Source organism: Penicillium riverlandense (genome assembly GCF_028828495.1).
Source record: "Penicillium riverlandense strain IBT 135883 chromosome Unknown utg000003l_segment0_segment0, whole genome shotgun sequence".
Taxonomy (NCBI): domain Eukaryota; kingdom Fungi; phylum Ascomycota; class Eurotiomycetes; order Eurotiales; family Aspergillaceae; genus Penicillium; species Penicillium riverlandense.
In genome coordinates this window covers 4,782,409-4,796,442 of record NW_026643196.1, presented here as the reverse complement: position 1 = coordinate 4,796,442, position 14,034 = coordinate 4,782,409, and the positions used below count along the sequence as shown (strand labels likewise).

Here is a 14,034-nt window from a genome sequence, read left to right as displayed (position 1 = left end):
GGCTCGGTCATCTTCGGCGTTTGTCACGATTTGTTCGATTGTCTTGATATCCCGGAAATCTCCGGCTCTTCGCCGTCGAACGGCGATTATGGATAACTCATTAAGGTTATTCTAACCGGGAGGGTGGGGTAGAGTGATACTCCGCGGAAAAGTTCTACGCAGACAACATACAATAGGTAGAGCTCTTCTTCTCCGTCTCTGTTGATTCTGGTGGGCACCAGACCGGAGGTTCTGGGAGGAGCCGCCATTGTCTCCAATCGTTACTTCATTGCAAGGCGCCTTCATATGATCAATGGAAAATAGAATCATGGTACTGTTAGGTATTAGGTATAAATTTGAAGCAGGCTAATTGATTACTCCAGAACTATGTCTTGACGAGCTGGTGATGGGGCTGCTCCGCACAAAATATATAATCGTGCCTACCATTACGCAGGTTTTCTACTCAAGTTCAGTGTAATTCGATATCACGAACACATTCTGAATATTTAGAATTAACTTGTCGCGCACTGCCCCCCAGTGGACGTGGCATCAGCTAAATATAAACCAATCGACCAACAGCCCTACCGTAAGACCGGGCACAGCCACTTACCGCATCCATGGCCCCCATCAATCTCCAAACTTCCCTCCAAACTCGCATTTTTAATCATCTTCAACCATCATGGACGCACCCGAATACTATACTGACAGCCCACCGCCATACTCAAGCCGGGATCCCCACCCCACGGCAGGCTCAACAACCATCACCAGCGCTAACAGCAGCAGACTGGCCGCGAACCGTCCGACCAGCTACCACATCCACCGGGGATCATCTGGCAGCTACAAGGTCTTCAAAGATGACATCACACAGAAATTCAGCGTCGACGTGCACAAGTTCCGGCAGCCGAACCTGATCGTCCGCCGCGAAACCGCGCAGCTGATACGCCCCGAGCTCGCGCATGTAAAGTTCGCGGAGATGGGCGATCACTGCGATATCGGCATGTTTCGCCAGTCCGGAGTCAAGGGTTCCATCGTCTGGATGCGTATGACCGGCGACCTGCGCATGTCCGTTGTGGTGCCGCTCCTGGACGCCCAGGGCGCGGTGATTCCCAATACCAGTGTCCGGAGACCGTTTGTCTGGAAGGGTACTTCTATTCTGACGCTGGAAGATGAAGAGAGTGGCATGGTCGCGGCTGTTGTTCATGAGATGGCTCATCTCCCCTCGAAAATCGCTGCTGTCGAGATACTTGTCCCGTTCGGCGAGCCATTCTTTATCTTGGTGTTGACGGCCTATCTCGCTCTGCATGAGAAGTTGCGGATAAATACTAAAGTCCCTTCTGGATATAGATCCAGGGGCCATGCTGCTCGGGCCCATGCAGGACACTTTGCTGGAACGGCAGGGTTTGCTGGGGGAGGCTTTGCAGGCGGAGGTGCTGGATTGTAGATACCCTGGAGTTTTGTGGATGTTCTTATGTGAAGAGCCATTATAGGATATGTTGTCCAGCAATTGTAATCATGACGGTGTGTATGTGAGTTGTCTATCACATCCAGAGTAAGGGTCAAATGCATCTCTTCTCTCTTGTTATGTTGATCATAGATCGATGCCTGGCCAGTGAGGCAGCTGTGAGTCAGTCATCCATCAGGAAGGGTTTCAACATCATGAATAGTTTCAAATCTGGTCTACAGATGGATTTCCCATCTCCAAGCATGATGGTCCAACGCTGGCTGTTATTCTGTGGTGTTGACAGGTCCCGCTGTCGGTCTCAAAAACCCTAGCTCGGCCGGCCCACCGCGACGCGGAATTCTCCAAGCTGCCACTTGGACCTTCATCCACTGACTTTGCTTTCTTTCTGCCCGCCCACCCACCATGCCTGTTAAGTGAGTACTTATGATGCTCCCTGTCTGGTAGCCCTTGTACCCGTCACTAACACCCCCAGCTACCTCATCCTGCTCTCCCGACAGGGCAAAGTGGTGAGTCTCGTCGCCCACCCAACTCCCCACCCCGTTCTGACCACACAAAAAAAACAGCGTCTCGCCAAGTGGTTCACCACTCTGTCCCCCAAGGAAAAGGCCAAGATCATCAAGGATGTGACCCAGCTGGTGCTATCCCGCCGAACTCGCATGTGCAATTTCCTCGAATACAAGGGTACATCCATCATCCATCCCATTCATACTCCCCTTTGACCCGCCTCGGACTGACTGATGGACGGCTGCAGACTCCAAAGTCGTCTACCGCCGCTATGCCTCCCTCTTCTTCATCGCCGGCTGCGCCTCCACCGATAACGAACTGATCACCCTCGAGATCGTGCACCGCTACGTCGAGCAAATGGACAAATACTACGGCAACGTGTGCGAGCTGGACATCATCTTCAATTTCCAAAAGGCATACTTCATTCTGGACGAGCTGCTACTCGCGGGCGAGATGCAGGAGAGCAGCAAGAAGAATGTGCTTCGCTGCATTAGCCAACAGGACAGCCTGGAGGACATGGAGGTGAGTGATGCTCTCTTGATTTCCTCCTTCTCTCCCGCCACCCCATCCACCCTCACACCCACCACCTTCCAACCCATCCGGCTCAGCCCGAGCTAATGCTCCTTGCCCCAGGTTGAGGAAGATGTGGTCACCAAGATCATGTAGCAAGCGGGATTCTTGCTCCTTTTGTTGCGTTTCTTTCATTGTTGCTGCCAGCCAGGCCGGGTCGTACATAGGCGTTTCAGAGACACACACTGGTTCTTTTATACTAATCCAATTCCTTTGACATGATTTCAGGACTCCGAAACGGCCGAGATGTCGGCCAACCTGGCCCGGGTTGGGCTCTAACTGCTGGATGCCTCAGGCTGCCACACCAGACCGTGATGCCACGCAATGATCTCACTGGCTGTCCATCATGTGACCCTCCGCCCTCCCCTCCTCTCCCTCATCTACTCCCACTCCCGTCGTTCAGTCGTGGCCCATCGCCGCGTATCCTTGATTCCCTCCTCTTCTCCCCCAACACCTGTTCTGTTTCGTGTAATTCGCACATTTCCTCCATTCCCTTCTCCCACTCCAGCTGTTTGCGGCTATCGCCGATCGGCGGCTGCATCTCCGTCTCCGGCTCTCTCCATCGCGTCCTCTCCGGCTAATCATTGTCGCCCGGACCGGTACATCCAGCCCATCCCAACCGGTCAATAACGTCAGTGATCAGGCTCAGCGAAAGTTGATCGCGACTTGAAGATGAAGGTTCGTCTCTCCCCATCCTATCCATGCCCTGGCCTGCGCTGGTCGCGACTGCCAGGGAGGATGATCCCCGACCGAGGCTGATCCAACTGTCTGTCCCATTTAGTTCCTGCCACTCCCAGAGTTTGAGGATATCACTAGCTCCCTCAACTTCCAAACGGCCGACTGTCATATCGTGGGTGGATGCGACCTGTACACAACGAAAGCAGCGCGCTCCGATCGCAAGCTGTACAAGAACATCGAACAGTCGCTCGAAGCCCAATACGAATCGGTCCTACGACTATCCGCCTCCCTATCCCCTCCAAACGCGTCCGATGCTGCGGCGGCATTGAATCTCTCACGGTCTAGTCCATTTGGCCCCCTGAGTGAACATTCAAGTCGTCGCACGTTTGCCTACCTGATTGCCACGCTCAACGCGAGCCATCCGGATTATGACTTCTCACATGTGCTGCGCCCGAGTGATTTCCGTCGCGAGCGACACTTGAAACGGGTGATGAATACGGTCGATTCCACACTGTCCAATCTACGGCCACGCGAGACCATCGATCTCTCCCCTTCGTCGCCGCCAGCGACCCTCAGTGAATCATACAACGGGGGCGCATCTCCGGCCTGGGGTCCACGCATGTGGCGGATCATGGACGACCAGATGTCGCTTGGAGAATGCTCGGTATACTCGTATTCACCCGACGAAGACCCCTCCGTTGCGGACGACGGCGCGATCTGGAGCCTGCACTACTTCTTTTTCAACCCCATGCGCAAGCGTGTCTGCTACATGTATCTGCGCGCGATCCCAATTCTGAGCCATACGCCCCCAGACGAGGTGGCCACGACGCCCACAGGGAAGCGGACGTTTGACGAGGGTTACCTGACCCCTGATCTGGGATCGAGCAAGCGCGCCCGGTTTTGGCTGGGGGATCGCGCGGATTCAACATTCCAAGGCAGCGACAGCGAGGGCGATGAAGAGGAAGAGATGGCCCATTCCTCGCATGCGGCACACCCTGTCGTGGACGATTATGACCACTACATGCTTAGTGATGAAGAGGTTCGCTCCCGGTCTGCTAGTAAGGGTACGGTGCGGGCTATGAGCGAGGAAATTGCCGATTCCATGGAGGTCTGAGACTTTCGGTCTGTTTGTGTTTTTGATTCCTTCCCTTCCTACCGTTGATCGGTTGATTTATCACTTTATATTTGTTTAGCTGGAGGCGTTCGGTTCGTCTTTTAATGGTCTCGTGGCGCATTCAACCTGCATATTTCTCTGCCACGAGGGGGCGTTGGGAACAGGAATGGATGGGCAAGACTGTCTGACGAGAATGATATTCCCACCCCGTTGGTTTTCCTCCTGTTCGGTCCTGTCGATATGTTTTGTTTTTAGTTCATAATAATGTCTGTTAGTTCACAATCGTCTGGACTTGATACAAGAACTAGCTCTTCCTGAAGCCTGTCTGAGATGTTAGCTGTAGTTGCTGCTCCGTGATGCCCGCATGAGCTCGCTCGCCTATCAAAGAAGCTGACCATTGTGACACTGCCCCCAAGTTTTATAGAACGCCAGATGGCATCGGACATCAGATAATAAACATACCTATCAATAATGATAATCACCGTTGTTGTTATATAGATCAGAGCACATGGTCTGTGCGCAACCGGGGAACGGGAGGAAAGCTGTCCACACTCTCGCCCCCCTTCACTAACTTCACCCCATCTCCTCTGCCATTTCCACCTTTGCGCGAATTGATCCCATTATGGCTGACGACGAGGCGCGTGCCAAGGCTGAGAAGCTGGCCGCCGCCAAGAAGAGGGTAAGTCTGTCCTGCGCGTGTAGAGGGCGAGGGAAACAAACACTGACACCACCCCCATTGTGCAGGTTGCAGCCCTCCAGAAACAGAAGAAGAAGGCCAATAAGAAGCCTGCCGGTGCAGATGCACCAAAGGATGCTGAACCGACGGAAGATATCACCACAACAGCAGCAGAAACAGAAATAGAACCCCCCGCGGAAACGGAGGAGAAGCCGCGCGATGAGCAGGCTGCAGACGCGACGATCCCCGAGCAACCAGAAGATGAAGAAGAAGCGATACAGGATACTCCTGAGCCGTCCGCCGAGTCTGCCGCTGAGCCCATGCCCCCAGCTCCGACCTCTCCTGACCCCGACGCTGAGCCGCTGGCCGCACTTGATACACCACGTGCTGGCCACGGCCGACAACCATCGCTATCAATCCAGTCAAAGATGCGTTCGTCGTCATTCCGCAAGACCTCCATCTCACAAGGGACCGCTTCTCCGTCCCCGTCTTCAACGCTCAAGTCTCCCTCCCAAACACTACCGCCGCTGACCGGAGACTCCGCACACGAAGTGTTCCGCAAACAATCTACTCGGATCGAGGAGCTGGAGAAGGATAATAAGCGTCTAGAAAAGGACCTTTCAGATGCTACATCGCGTTGGCGGAAGACGGAGGATCAGCTAGAGGACTTGAGGGAGGCTAGTGTTGATGACGCGGAGCTACGGGAGAAATTGAAGATGGCCGAAGATAAGGCTGCAGAGATTGAGTCTCTGGTAGGGTTTCTTGACACTTTTCAGACGGGACAGTAACTGACACAAGGCTTTATAGAAAGCTGAGATTGCTTCGCTGCAACGGCAGAACTCTCAGCTTCAGACGCGGTCACACCGGAATAATGCCAGCGTTGCTGTTCCCGGGACATCGGAGTCGCCGCCGGCAGATTTGGTCCGTCAGCTGGAATCCAAGTCGGCTACCATTGAAGCTATGGAACTGGAGATCTCGAACCTGCGGGCACAACTCGCGTCGCAGTCGTCCTCCAACAGTGCACACGAGACTCAACTCGCCGCACTTGAGGACAAAGCATCTCAAGGACAAGCAGCGCTCGAACGCGCCCAACGCGAGCTAGCCGACACCAAGGCAGCGCTCACTCGCGCGTCCGAAAAGGCCGTCAAGGAAGGCGTCGACAAGACCTCCACCGAAACGCTGATCAAGACATTGCAGCGCGAAATCGAGGAACTCAAGAACGAAAAAGGCGAGGCAGACAAGAAGATCGACACCCTCGACAAAAAGCTGCAAGCGCTCGGCAATCTACACAAGGAATCTGAGACCCGACACCAATTGCGGCTCCGCGAGAGCGAGAAGTCAGACAAAGAAACCGCGATCATGCGCAAGAAACTCGCCAGCATCGAGAACGAGAACCTCCGCCTGCGCGAAGAGCGAGATCGGATCCGAAAACGTGATGCCACCGGCGCAGATGACGAGGCCCTCGACGAGCTCGAAGACGAGGAACGTCAGCGCCTTGAACGCCGCATCCGCGAGCTGGAAGGCGAGGTCTTTGACCTCCGCCGCGGCGTCTGGCAAGAGAAGCGCCATGAGCTAGCCACTCACGCAGACGAGGGAGTCGACTCAGCCGGCCCCGTCGACGCAGGCGCCAACGCCTTCGACGACGTCGATCTCGTCGGCGGTCGACCGGAACATGCGCGCCGCCGAAGCATGGCCATGCAGCAACAGCAATGGAACCAGCAACAGCACTCCTCTTTCTCGACTGTGCTCTCTAGCGGCTTCGCTGCTTTCACCGGAGGTTCCAATAATAATAACCGTGCCCGTGCTTCTTCGTCCAACCCGCCTTATGCGCAGGGTACGCGCGGGAGCCTCGAGCTTCTCTCCGAGGAGAATTTCGATGATGAATTCGACGAAGCGGCTTTTGCGCGCGCGCAGGCTGAGGAGGAGGCCCGTAAACGGGTTGAGTGGATGCGCGAGCTGAAGAAGAAGCTACGCGATTGGAATGGCTGGCGCTTGGATCTGGTTGATAGCCGCGCTGGCGCGGAGGGTGCTGGCGTGGGGATGGGCGAGATCTTCCAAGTTTGATATGCATCTATATCTAGGCCTGCACTGCACAGGATGGGTGAACGAGGTAGAACACAATTTATGTTTCCATGTATACCACCTCAACTGGATCCTTGCTATATTACACCAATATTCCCTGGTTTTTCAACAATGAATGCAATTTCATTGTTGGGATATCATGGACATGCACTCTGTTGCAGGAGAGTAAGCGCATCCGACAGAATACAAATATACAAAAGGCACAGAATGACAAACAATACATAACTCCAAATACCATAGGTAGAAACTACCCTAATCCGTATAATGCTTCCCCGTCAAAACACCCTCGGACTGCCTCCTCATCCTCCGTCCATAAAACTGCCCAACCCACCCACTCATCTGATAAACCCAGCCCCCAGTAACCAGCACCCCGGAAATGGTGTTAATCAGACGGATCAGCAGCGCCAAAAACCCGCCTCGCTCCTCGCTGATCAGCAGCAAGACCGGCTCGATGTTATACTTGAAAAAGATCCCGGGAACCAGGTAAGGGGTCTCGGGGAGGGGCGTGGACTGGCTGGTGGCTGCGTATTGGTTCGTGAAGATGGCGTTGCGGTTTGAGCGCGCGGCTGCCGAGCCGGGGGCTCGTGTGTACGCGTCTAATGCGTCTTTTCCCTTGGAGTAGATCGTTGGCACGACGGAGAGGAAGTACTGGAACTTGTGGTAATGGGTGTCTGCTTCGGCGATTGTCTTGTCGAGAGGGTTCAGGAGCGTGGGGTAGTGTGGTCCGAAGGAGAGCTCTGTGATCATGTGCGAGAAATTGAATGCTGTCCCGGTATGTTTAGCTGCAGATCAATGGAAAGTAAATTCCCCCCCCCCAAAATAGACATACCGGTATGGTCAAGATGTTCCGCAAACTCTTGATACCCATGGCCCCTGGCGGTGATATGGAAATCCCCCTGCACCTTGTTCCCCTCCAAACTCCCATAAATGCGACACGAGTCGATAGGATCGCCCCGTTGGATACGCGGGCCCTTTGCAAACTTCTTCCTGGGATTACGGCGCACCTCACCCATGACATGATGCACGTGCGCGTCCTCCTCTTGAGCCGCAAGCCGCGAATCCTCCTCATGGCTCAGCGACTGGTACTCATGGCCGCCGGAGTGAGACTGGTAATTGCGCTGCTTCATCCACTGCATCCAGCTTGTATCCTCACGCTGGAGCAGGCTGTCGGCGAAGATGCGGTCACCCGCTGCGTCTTGGATGTTCACGCGCAGCGTGTCGCAGGGCATGTTGACTACGACATCGAGGTTCAATTGCAGGTCGTGCGAGATGCCCTTTTCGACGCTGAAATGGTGGTTTTCTGTGCCGTGCCACCAGGTCCTGAGTTCCGAGAAGCTGAGGATTGTGCATATGGCGAGGATGAGGACGGTCCATTGGCCGCCGCGGTGGGTGGCGGTTGTGTATGAGGGTTTTGTTTTGGCTGGATGGGAGGGGAACAGTTAGCCGGGGGATACATTGAATATTGAATTTTGTCGAGAAGGAGATGGGCAATAATCAATGCCCTGACTGGCACTCACGGAACGCATCGAAGGTCTTCAGTCCGCCAATGCCGCTTCCCTTGTCGCCGAAGGCATCCTCGTTCAGGCCTTTCTCGTTGAAGCCATTCATCGCGAATTAGGTCGCCAGCGTGCAATGGCCTACGACATGAAGGAAGGAATCCCAATGGTAAGAAAAGAGAGAGGTGAGTCGGAGAGAGTGGGTTGATGTTGATGATGTGGAGACCAGATAAGGCGGAGTCGGGGTTGAGGCCAAGCTGGCCGTTCGGGGGCCAGTTAATACGCAGCCCTAATTAGGTGCCCGAACTGCTACTGTTCTGTACAACCGCCATGAAAATGATTAATGTGCTAACTATGTATATTTCATTCATGTTCTACTTCGCTTGTCATGAGACAATACATCGTGAATCCTGATCCAGGCAGAAACTCTGGGCCAATGCAATGAGAGGTAACAATGTACAAAATCGCAGTCCCGATGATTGATCATAACAGAATAACGGGGATAAAAAGGGGACATGCAGGAGCAAAAGTAAATAAAACGAAGAGGTATTCGCGACTCAACTCGACGGTTATAACAAACAGTGCCAGATGCAAATGCTGTCAACGTAAACAAACAAACATGCGGACCCCCAAACGAACAAGGGTATATACGGGGATGGGATGGATGGCTCATCTCGCTGACCTGCGACAAGCAGAGAAGAAGATGACAAAACCACCTGATGCAAGCAAGGCGCGACAGAGAAGTGAACTATGATTACAATGCCGACGACAGGGAACTTTATTTAGTCCGCTGGTGGTTGGACGGATTAGCATTTTTGCTCTTGGCCTGGGGCTTTATTGGCCTCGACTCACCAGGCTGGTCGCGGCCGCCGCAGTCGCCAGATCTGCCTTCCCACTCATACTCCGTGCCGAGGCGCGAGGGAGCCCGGACCCGGGCGTCGTGGGGTTGTTGGAGGCGCGCTTGGCAGGCGTGCTCGTTGGCAGACCGCTGACGGTTGAATGGCGCTTCCCGCTGGAGCCCTTGACCGGAGAATTGCCCGAGGCATCACGATTGCGCACGACAGTGCCGTTCTTCAGACCGGTTCCGGGCGGCTCAGGAAGGGGCCTTGCGGTGGTCCCTCGCTTGACGGGTGAGTTGTTGGCGTTGGCGGCAGCATACATCCGAGGCCGGGCGATCGTCTTGATGCCGGTGATGAACTCGTGCTTCAATGCGTCGTGGGGGGAGAGCCGCCGAGCAGGATCCCAGCGCAGACAGCGGCTGAGAAAGTCGAGGAAGGCCTCATCGTCGCACTTGAGGGCTTGCCGGAGTTCCTTGGAGCTGGGGCGCCGTCTTCGACCCTTGGAGGAGACAGTAAGGCGTGGTTTGCCCAGAGAATCAAAAAACAGCTTCTTTCGCGTGCTCTTCTCAATCAAATGCTTCTCTGGAGGACCAAAAACTTCCATGATGCAGGCCAATTGCTCTTGCTCGTTCTCTCCGGGGAAGATCGGATAGCCCGTGAACAACTCAGCCAGAATGCAGCCCAGACTCCACATATCGATCGGCATGCCGTAGGACATCCCGAGAATGACTTCGGGTGAACGGTAAAAGCGACTCTGAATGTAGGTGTAGACCTTTTCATTTTCGAAGCAGCTGGACCCAAAGTCGATGACCCGAATTTCCGAATTCAACGGATGCACAAGAAGAATGTTCTCCGGTTTCAGGTCGCAGTGGATCACCTTCTTCGCATGCAAAAGCACAAGACTGCCTAGCATTTGCTTCGTGAAACGACGAATCAGTTTTAGCGAGAAGCCGCGGAAGTCGTGCGCTTTGATGAACTCGTAGAGGTTCATGCCAAGAAGCTCGGTCGAGATACAGAGATGGCCACGGAAGTAGAAGCTCTGGGTGAAGTTGACCACACTATGACGACGATGAGGATCCCATTCCTTGAGTTTTTGCAAGAGATTGACCTCGATCAACGCTTGCTGGTGGAATCGCTTTTTGTTCCGAATGATCTTCACTGCAACGAGAGCACCTGTCTTGTGGTCGACACATCGCACGACCTGCCCAAAGCTACCCTTGCCCAGGACATCGACAACCTCATATCGGTACGCCAGGTGATCGCCGATCACGATGTTGTAGTCTCCCCGGTCATCGTCGTATCCAAAGTTTGCAGCACCCGAGTGCAGGTCACCGACATGCTTCTTAGCATTCTGCGTCCCGCAGAAAAAGATATCCCGGTAGTCGATAATCTCGCCCCTCTCGAAGATGTTGAGGTTCGCCATCTTCAAGGCCTGTGCGGGACTAACACGATCCTTTGGTCCTGCCTTGCGGCGCAACTCGTCCAACTCCCGTGCCGCTTTTTCGAAATCTTTTCGCTTGGACCCTAGCTTTCTCATTTCCTCGTCGGCCACTACCACATCAGCATCGACGTTGGCATCGGTAGATCGAGGAGAGGCAGCATCCCTGGACCGGGCGGAGCTGATAATCTTGTGCACTGGAGACACATATGCGCTAGGGCCCCGCTTCTGCGAGTTGTCGCTTTCAGCAGAGTCATTTGAAGGAGTTGGTTCAAGTACAAGGCTTTTGTCACTGCCCACGCTAGCCTTTCGCGCAGCCGCCGGGTTGGTTGAACTCGAGATTGACGGCTGCCGCCGCGGCTTGAGGTACGACTGCTTGAAACTGGGACTGGTTGACGTCACTGAAGACAGGTTGTTCCATGTTGCAGATGCGGGCAGCTTGGGCGGCGGCATGTTGTCGTACTTGGCGGGGTCCGTATTGACCTCAGGCGCCTTCAGAGTCTTCGAGTTACTGCGAACCCGCGTCACCTGGAGCTGGTTCCGGGCAGACGAACTCGAGGCGGCGGTGCTTTCCGGCTCCGACGGCGTCGACATCTGGCTGAGCCGTTCTGGGGCCGGGGCGAGGATGGCAGACTGGGTTTGCGGCCGCGGGCCGGTCAATTTGTTTGACTGCGATGTTCGGGTAGAATAATCGCCACTGACATGCTGACGGAGGTGGTTGAGTTCCGTGCCACTCTTGGGCAGTGTATAAGAGGCATAGGGAGAGATATTCCGAGCGCTAAGGGGAGTGTCAAGAGAATCCCATGCACTAGTGCTGCTGGCTGTTCGCAGAGCCGCTGTTGACGTGGAGCTCAGGGCGAAGTGAGAGGTGCTGCTTCGTGCTTGGATGAAAGGTCCACGATCATCATCGTCACGGTAAGGCCACAAATTGGCCCTAGATGCGGTCAACGGTGTTGTAGGAGTCTTTGAGATAATTTGATTGGATGGCGTGTGCGTCTGGCGGTCGTCGGTTTCTCTGTCCCGCAAAGCCTCGATCTTGGTCGTCATCGGCGTACTCAGGGGAAGTAAATTCAGGGGCGGCAGTTTCAACGGTTGCAAGCCCTTTCTACCGCTAATCACAGTGGATGTTCTTGTCCTGACATCCGGTGTTTTGGCCGTTCTGTTCCCATCTTTACGGACACCGCGCACATTGGGTACGTCCGAGTCGGATTCCCGAGAGCTCCTCACCAGCCCAAGATCACCAGGCAAGCTCGATTTTCTCGGCGCAGGGAAGAATGGAGGATCGAATTCGCCTTTGGGGGACTCGTAGGCCTTGGGAATTGCTGGAACTGGCGGAACTTCTTCCCCATTATTGTTCGTTGTTGTTTCCACACGCGGTTTGGGCGTGGGCAGACGAGACGAAGAGAAATTTTGTGAAAGTCGTGGTTGGATTGTGGCGGAGTTCCTCACCGAATTGTAGCTGGTGCTGGATGAAACGGAAAGCCCGGAGCTGTAAGACTTGCGGTTCGGGTCTGGCGTTGTTCGGTTGGAGGAAGGGGTGACGCTCTTCCTGGGGATGAAAGACGGAGACATAGTTGATGACAGCGGACGGGTTGGGAGAGGGTCCGTCTGCGTTGGGGGCGTGTTTGGCATTGGAGGAGCCGGCTGTGCAATCGACATTCGCTTCATCCGCCGAGCATCTGTAGGGCTGATGGTGCGAGCGCCCAGCCCCGTGGCATGCGATGGCATAACAGACATGCGCTTGGACGATGAGGAGGGGGTGCCAGGCGCTCCGGAAGCGTTCCGGACGGGTGTTCGCACAGCATTAGTAGAAGAAGAACGTGAATGATCGGGGGTTGACGCAGACCCAGATGCGGTCAAGAAATTCCCCCGAGGCTCTCGTGGACCGGGCTGGAAGGACTTTGCTTTGAGACTTCGAATGGAGGTTGGAACTTTGGCCCCATCATTAAACTCCGATTGCTGGGCCCGGGGAAGAAGCAAATTATTGGTCGACTCCGTCCGAGTTGTATCCGTACTAGCTTTGCGAGCACTTAGGCTGGCGCGTCTCGCCGACGCATTCGTGGGCGCAAATGCACCACCGCCAATAGATTTTCGCGACCCTCGTGAAGACGTAGCGGCCCCTGCTGCTGCTGCTGCTTGAACAGAGCTCTGACGGCGAGTGCGGGCGTTGGCAGATGAAGCTGATAACCCGGGGTTTGGGATCTGATTCTGCGAATTGAGACGAGATACTTCACTCTTGCGACGAGAGGAAGCTTTTGTCCGCTCCGAAATACTACTGCTGTCGTAGCTATTGTTCGTCCAGGTGCTGTTGGTTGAGAAGCTCGAGTCGCGATTTTCAGACCCCGTCCCGCTATTTCCGGGCATGGGGAAATGGTTCAAGCTTGGCTCGGCCATGATGCTGTTGTGGAAGTCATCGAAGTTGATTGGGGCTAGGAATTCTGTGGGCTCCGGTGGGGATTGGCTTGACACGTTTCCCACACTCGCCGTCCGGAGGGAAAGGTTTTTTGTTGAATTGTTCGTGGAATCGACAGAGGAGTTTTCGGAATGGAAATAAGGGCCGGTGGGTTTGCTGTAGTAAGAGTGTCAACATTGTTCTGGCGTGCTGGACCACCCAGGTGATCAGGGGCGAGCAAAGCATCAAAAACCATACCTCCACCGCGATGACTCCTGCGGTCGCGGGCCCTGGGGGATCTTCTCCCGAATCGATAGTCGTCTACTACTCATTCCCCCTGCACGTAGACCTGCCGCATCCATGGAGGACTGGGAGTCCGCATTGGACGAGGCGTTGGAGTGGAAGGTGGTGGAGGCCGCTTTTTGCAAGCGCCGCCGAGCCGGGGCGTCTACTATTTTGTTTCGTCAGAATCCAGCTGCAGCCTCCCGCAGAATGTTCTTACCTCCGGATCCCGAGTCATCGTTTCTCGACGGATTGGATGAGCGGGATTGAACTTTGCTAGTATGACCCCTCCCCGAAGCCTGCGAAGTTTTGGCCGGCATTGTCCAAAGATCCAAGGTTACCCTACCGCGAGACGCGGTGCAGGCGATACTGTCAAAAGGTGAGGAATCCGGGGAACTGCTCTAGCAGGGTCCGGTCGTAAGGGTTGCATTCAGGAGCAGCCTGTCAACAAAGCGAATAGGAGAGGCTTGAGCAACAATGCTGCGCGACCCGTTGAATGGGCGGCTACCGGTCCATTTCGGG

The 14,034-nt window shown here is 54.8% G+C and overlaps 6 protein-coding genes across 6 annotated transcripts; 4 read left to right on the top strand and 2 right to left on the bottom strand.

The window, feature by feature from the left end:
- Positions 1-658: 658 nt before the first annotated feature.
- N7474_005573 (uncharacterized protein) lies at positions 659-1,420 on the top strand (the record flags this gene model as incomplete). Its single annotated transcript, XM_057196988.1, has 1 exon — positions 659-1,420. One exon carries the CDS (start codon positions 659-661, stop codon positions 1,418-1,420), a length of 762 nt encoding a protein of 253 aa, XP_057054384.1.
- A 423-nt stretch (positions 1,421-1,843) lies between these two features.
- Positions 1,844-2,611, top strand: N7474_005572 (AP-1 complex subunit sigma; the record flags this gene model as incomplete). The annotated part of the gene is made up of 4 exons (XM_057196987.1): positions 1,844-1,854; positions 1,914-2,122; positions 2,193-2,467; positions 2,579-2,611. The coding sequence occupies 4 exons, from the start codon at positions 1,844-1,846 to the stop codon at positions 2,609-2,611; spliced, it is 528 nt and encodes a 175-aa protein (XP_057054383.1).
- Positions 2,612-3,216: 605 nt separating this feature from the next.
- Positions 3,217-4,307, top strand: N7474_005571 (RNA polymerase III-inhibiting protein MAF1; the record flags this gene model as incomplete). The annotated part of the gene is given in 2 exon segments (XM_057196986.1): positions 3,217-3,295; positions 3,313-4,307. 2 exon segments carry the CDS (start codon positions 3,217-3,219, stop codon positions 4,305-4,307), a joined length of 1,074 nt encoding a protein of 357 aa, XP_057054382.1.
- A 622-nt stretch (positions 4,308-4,929) lies between these two features.
- N7474_005570 (uncharacterized protein) lies at positions 4,930-7,047 on the top strand (the record flags this gene model as incomplete). The annotated part of the gene is made up of 3 exons (XM_057196985.1): positions 4,930-4,986; positions 5,052-5,735; positions 5,791-7,047. 3 exons carry the CDS (start codon positions 4,930-4,932, stop codon positions 7,045-7,047), a joined length of 1,998 nt encoding a protein of 665 aa, XP_057054381.1.
- A 270-nt stretch (positions 7,048-7,317) lies between these two features.
- N7474_005569 (endoplasmic reticulum-Golgi intermediate compartment family protein) lies at positions 7,318-8,673 on the bottom strand (the record flags this gene model as incomplete). The annotated part of the gene is made up of 3 exons (XM_057196984.1): positions 7,318-7,829; positions 7,895-8,485; positions 8,583-8,673. The coding sequence occupies 3 exons, from the start codon at positions 8,671-8,673 to the stop codon at positions 7,318-7,320; spliced, it is 1,194 nt and encodes a 397-aa protein (XP_057054380.1).
- Positions 8,674-9,395: 722 nt separating this feature from the next.
- N7474_005568 (putative protein kinase) lies at positions 9,396-13,832 on the bottom strand (the record flags this gene model as incomplete). The annotated part of the gene is made up of 3 exons (XM_057196983.1): positions 9,396-13,407; positions 13,489-13,681; positions 13,733-13,832. 3 exons carry the CDS (start codon positions 13,830-13,832, stop codon positions 9,396-9,398), a joined length of 4,305 nt encoding a protein of 1,434 aa, XP_057054379.1.
- Positions 13,833-14,034: the final 202 nt, after the last annotated feature.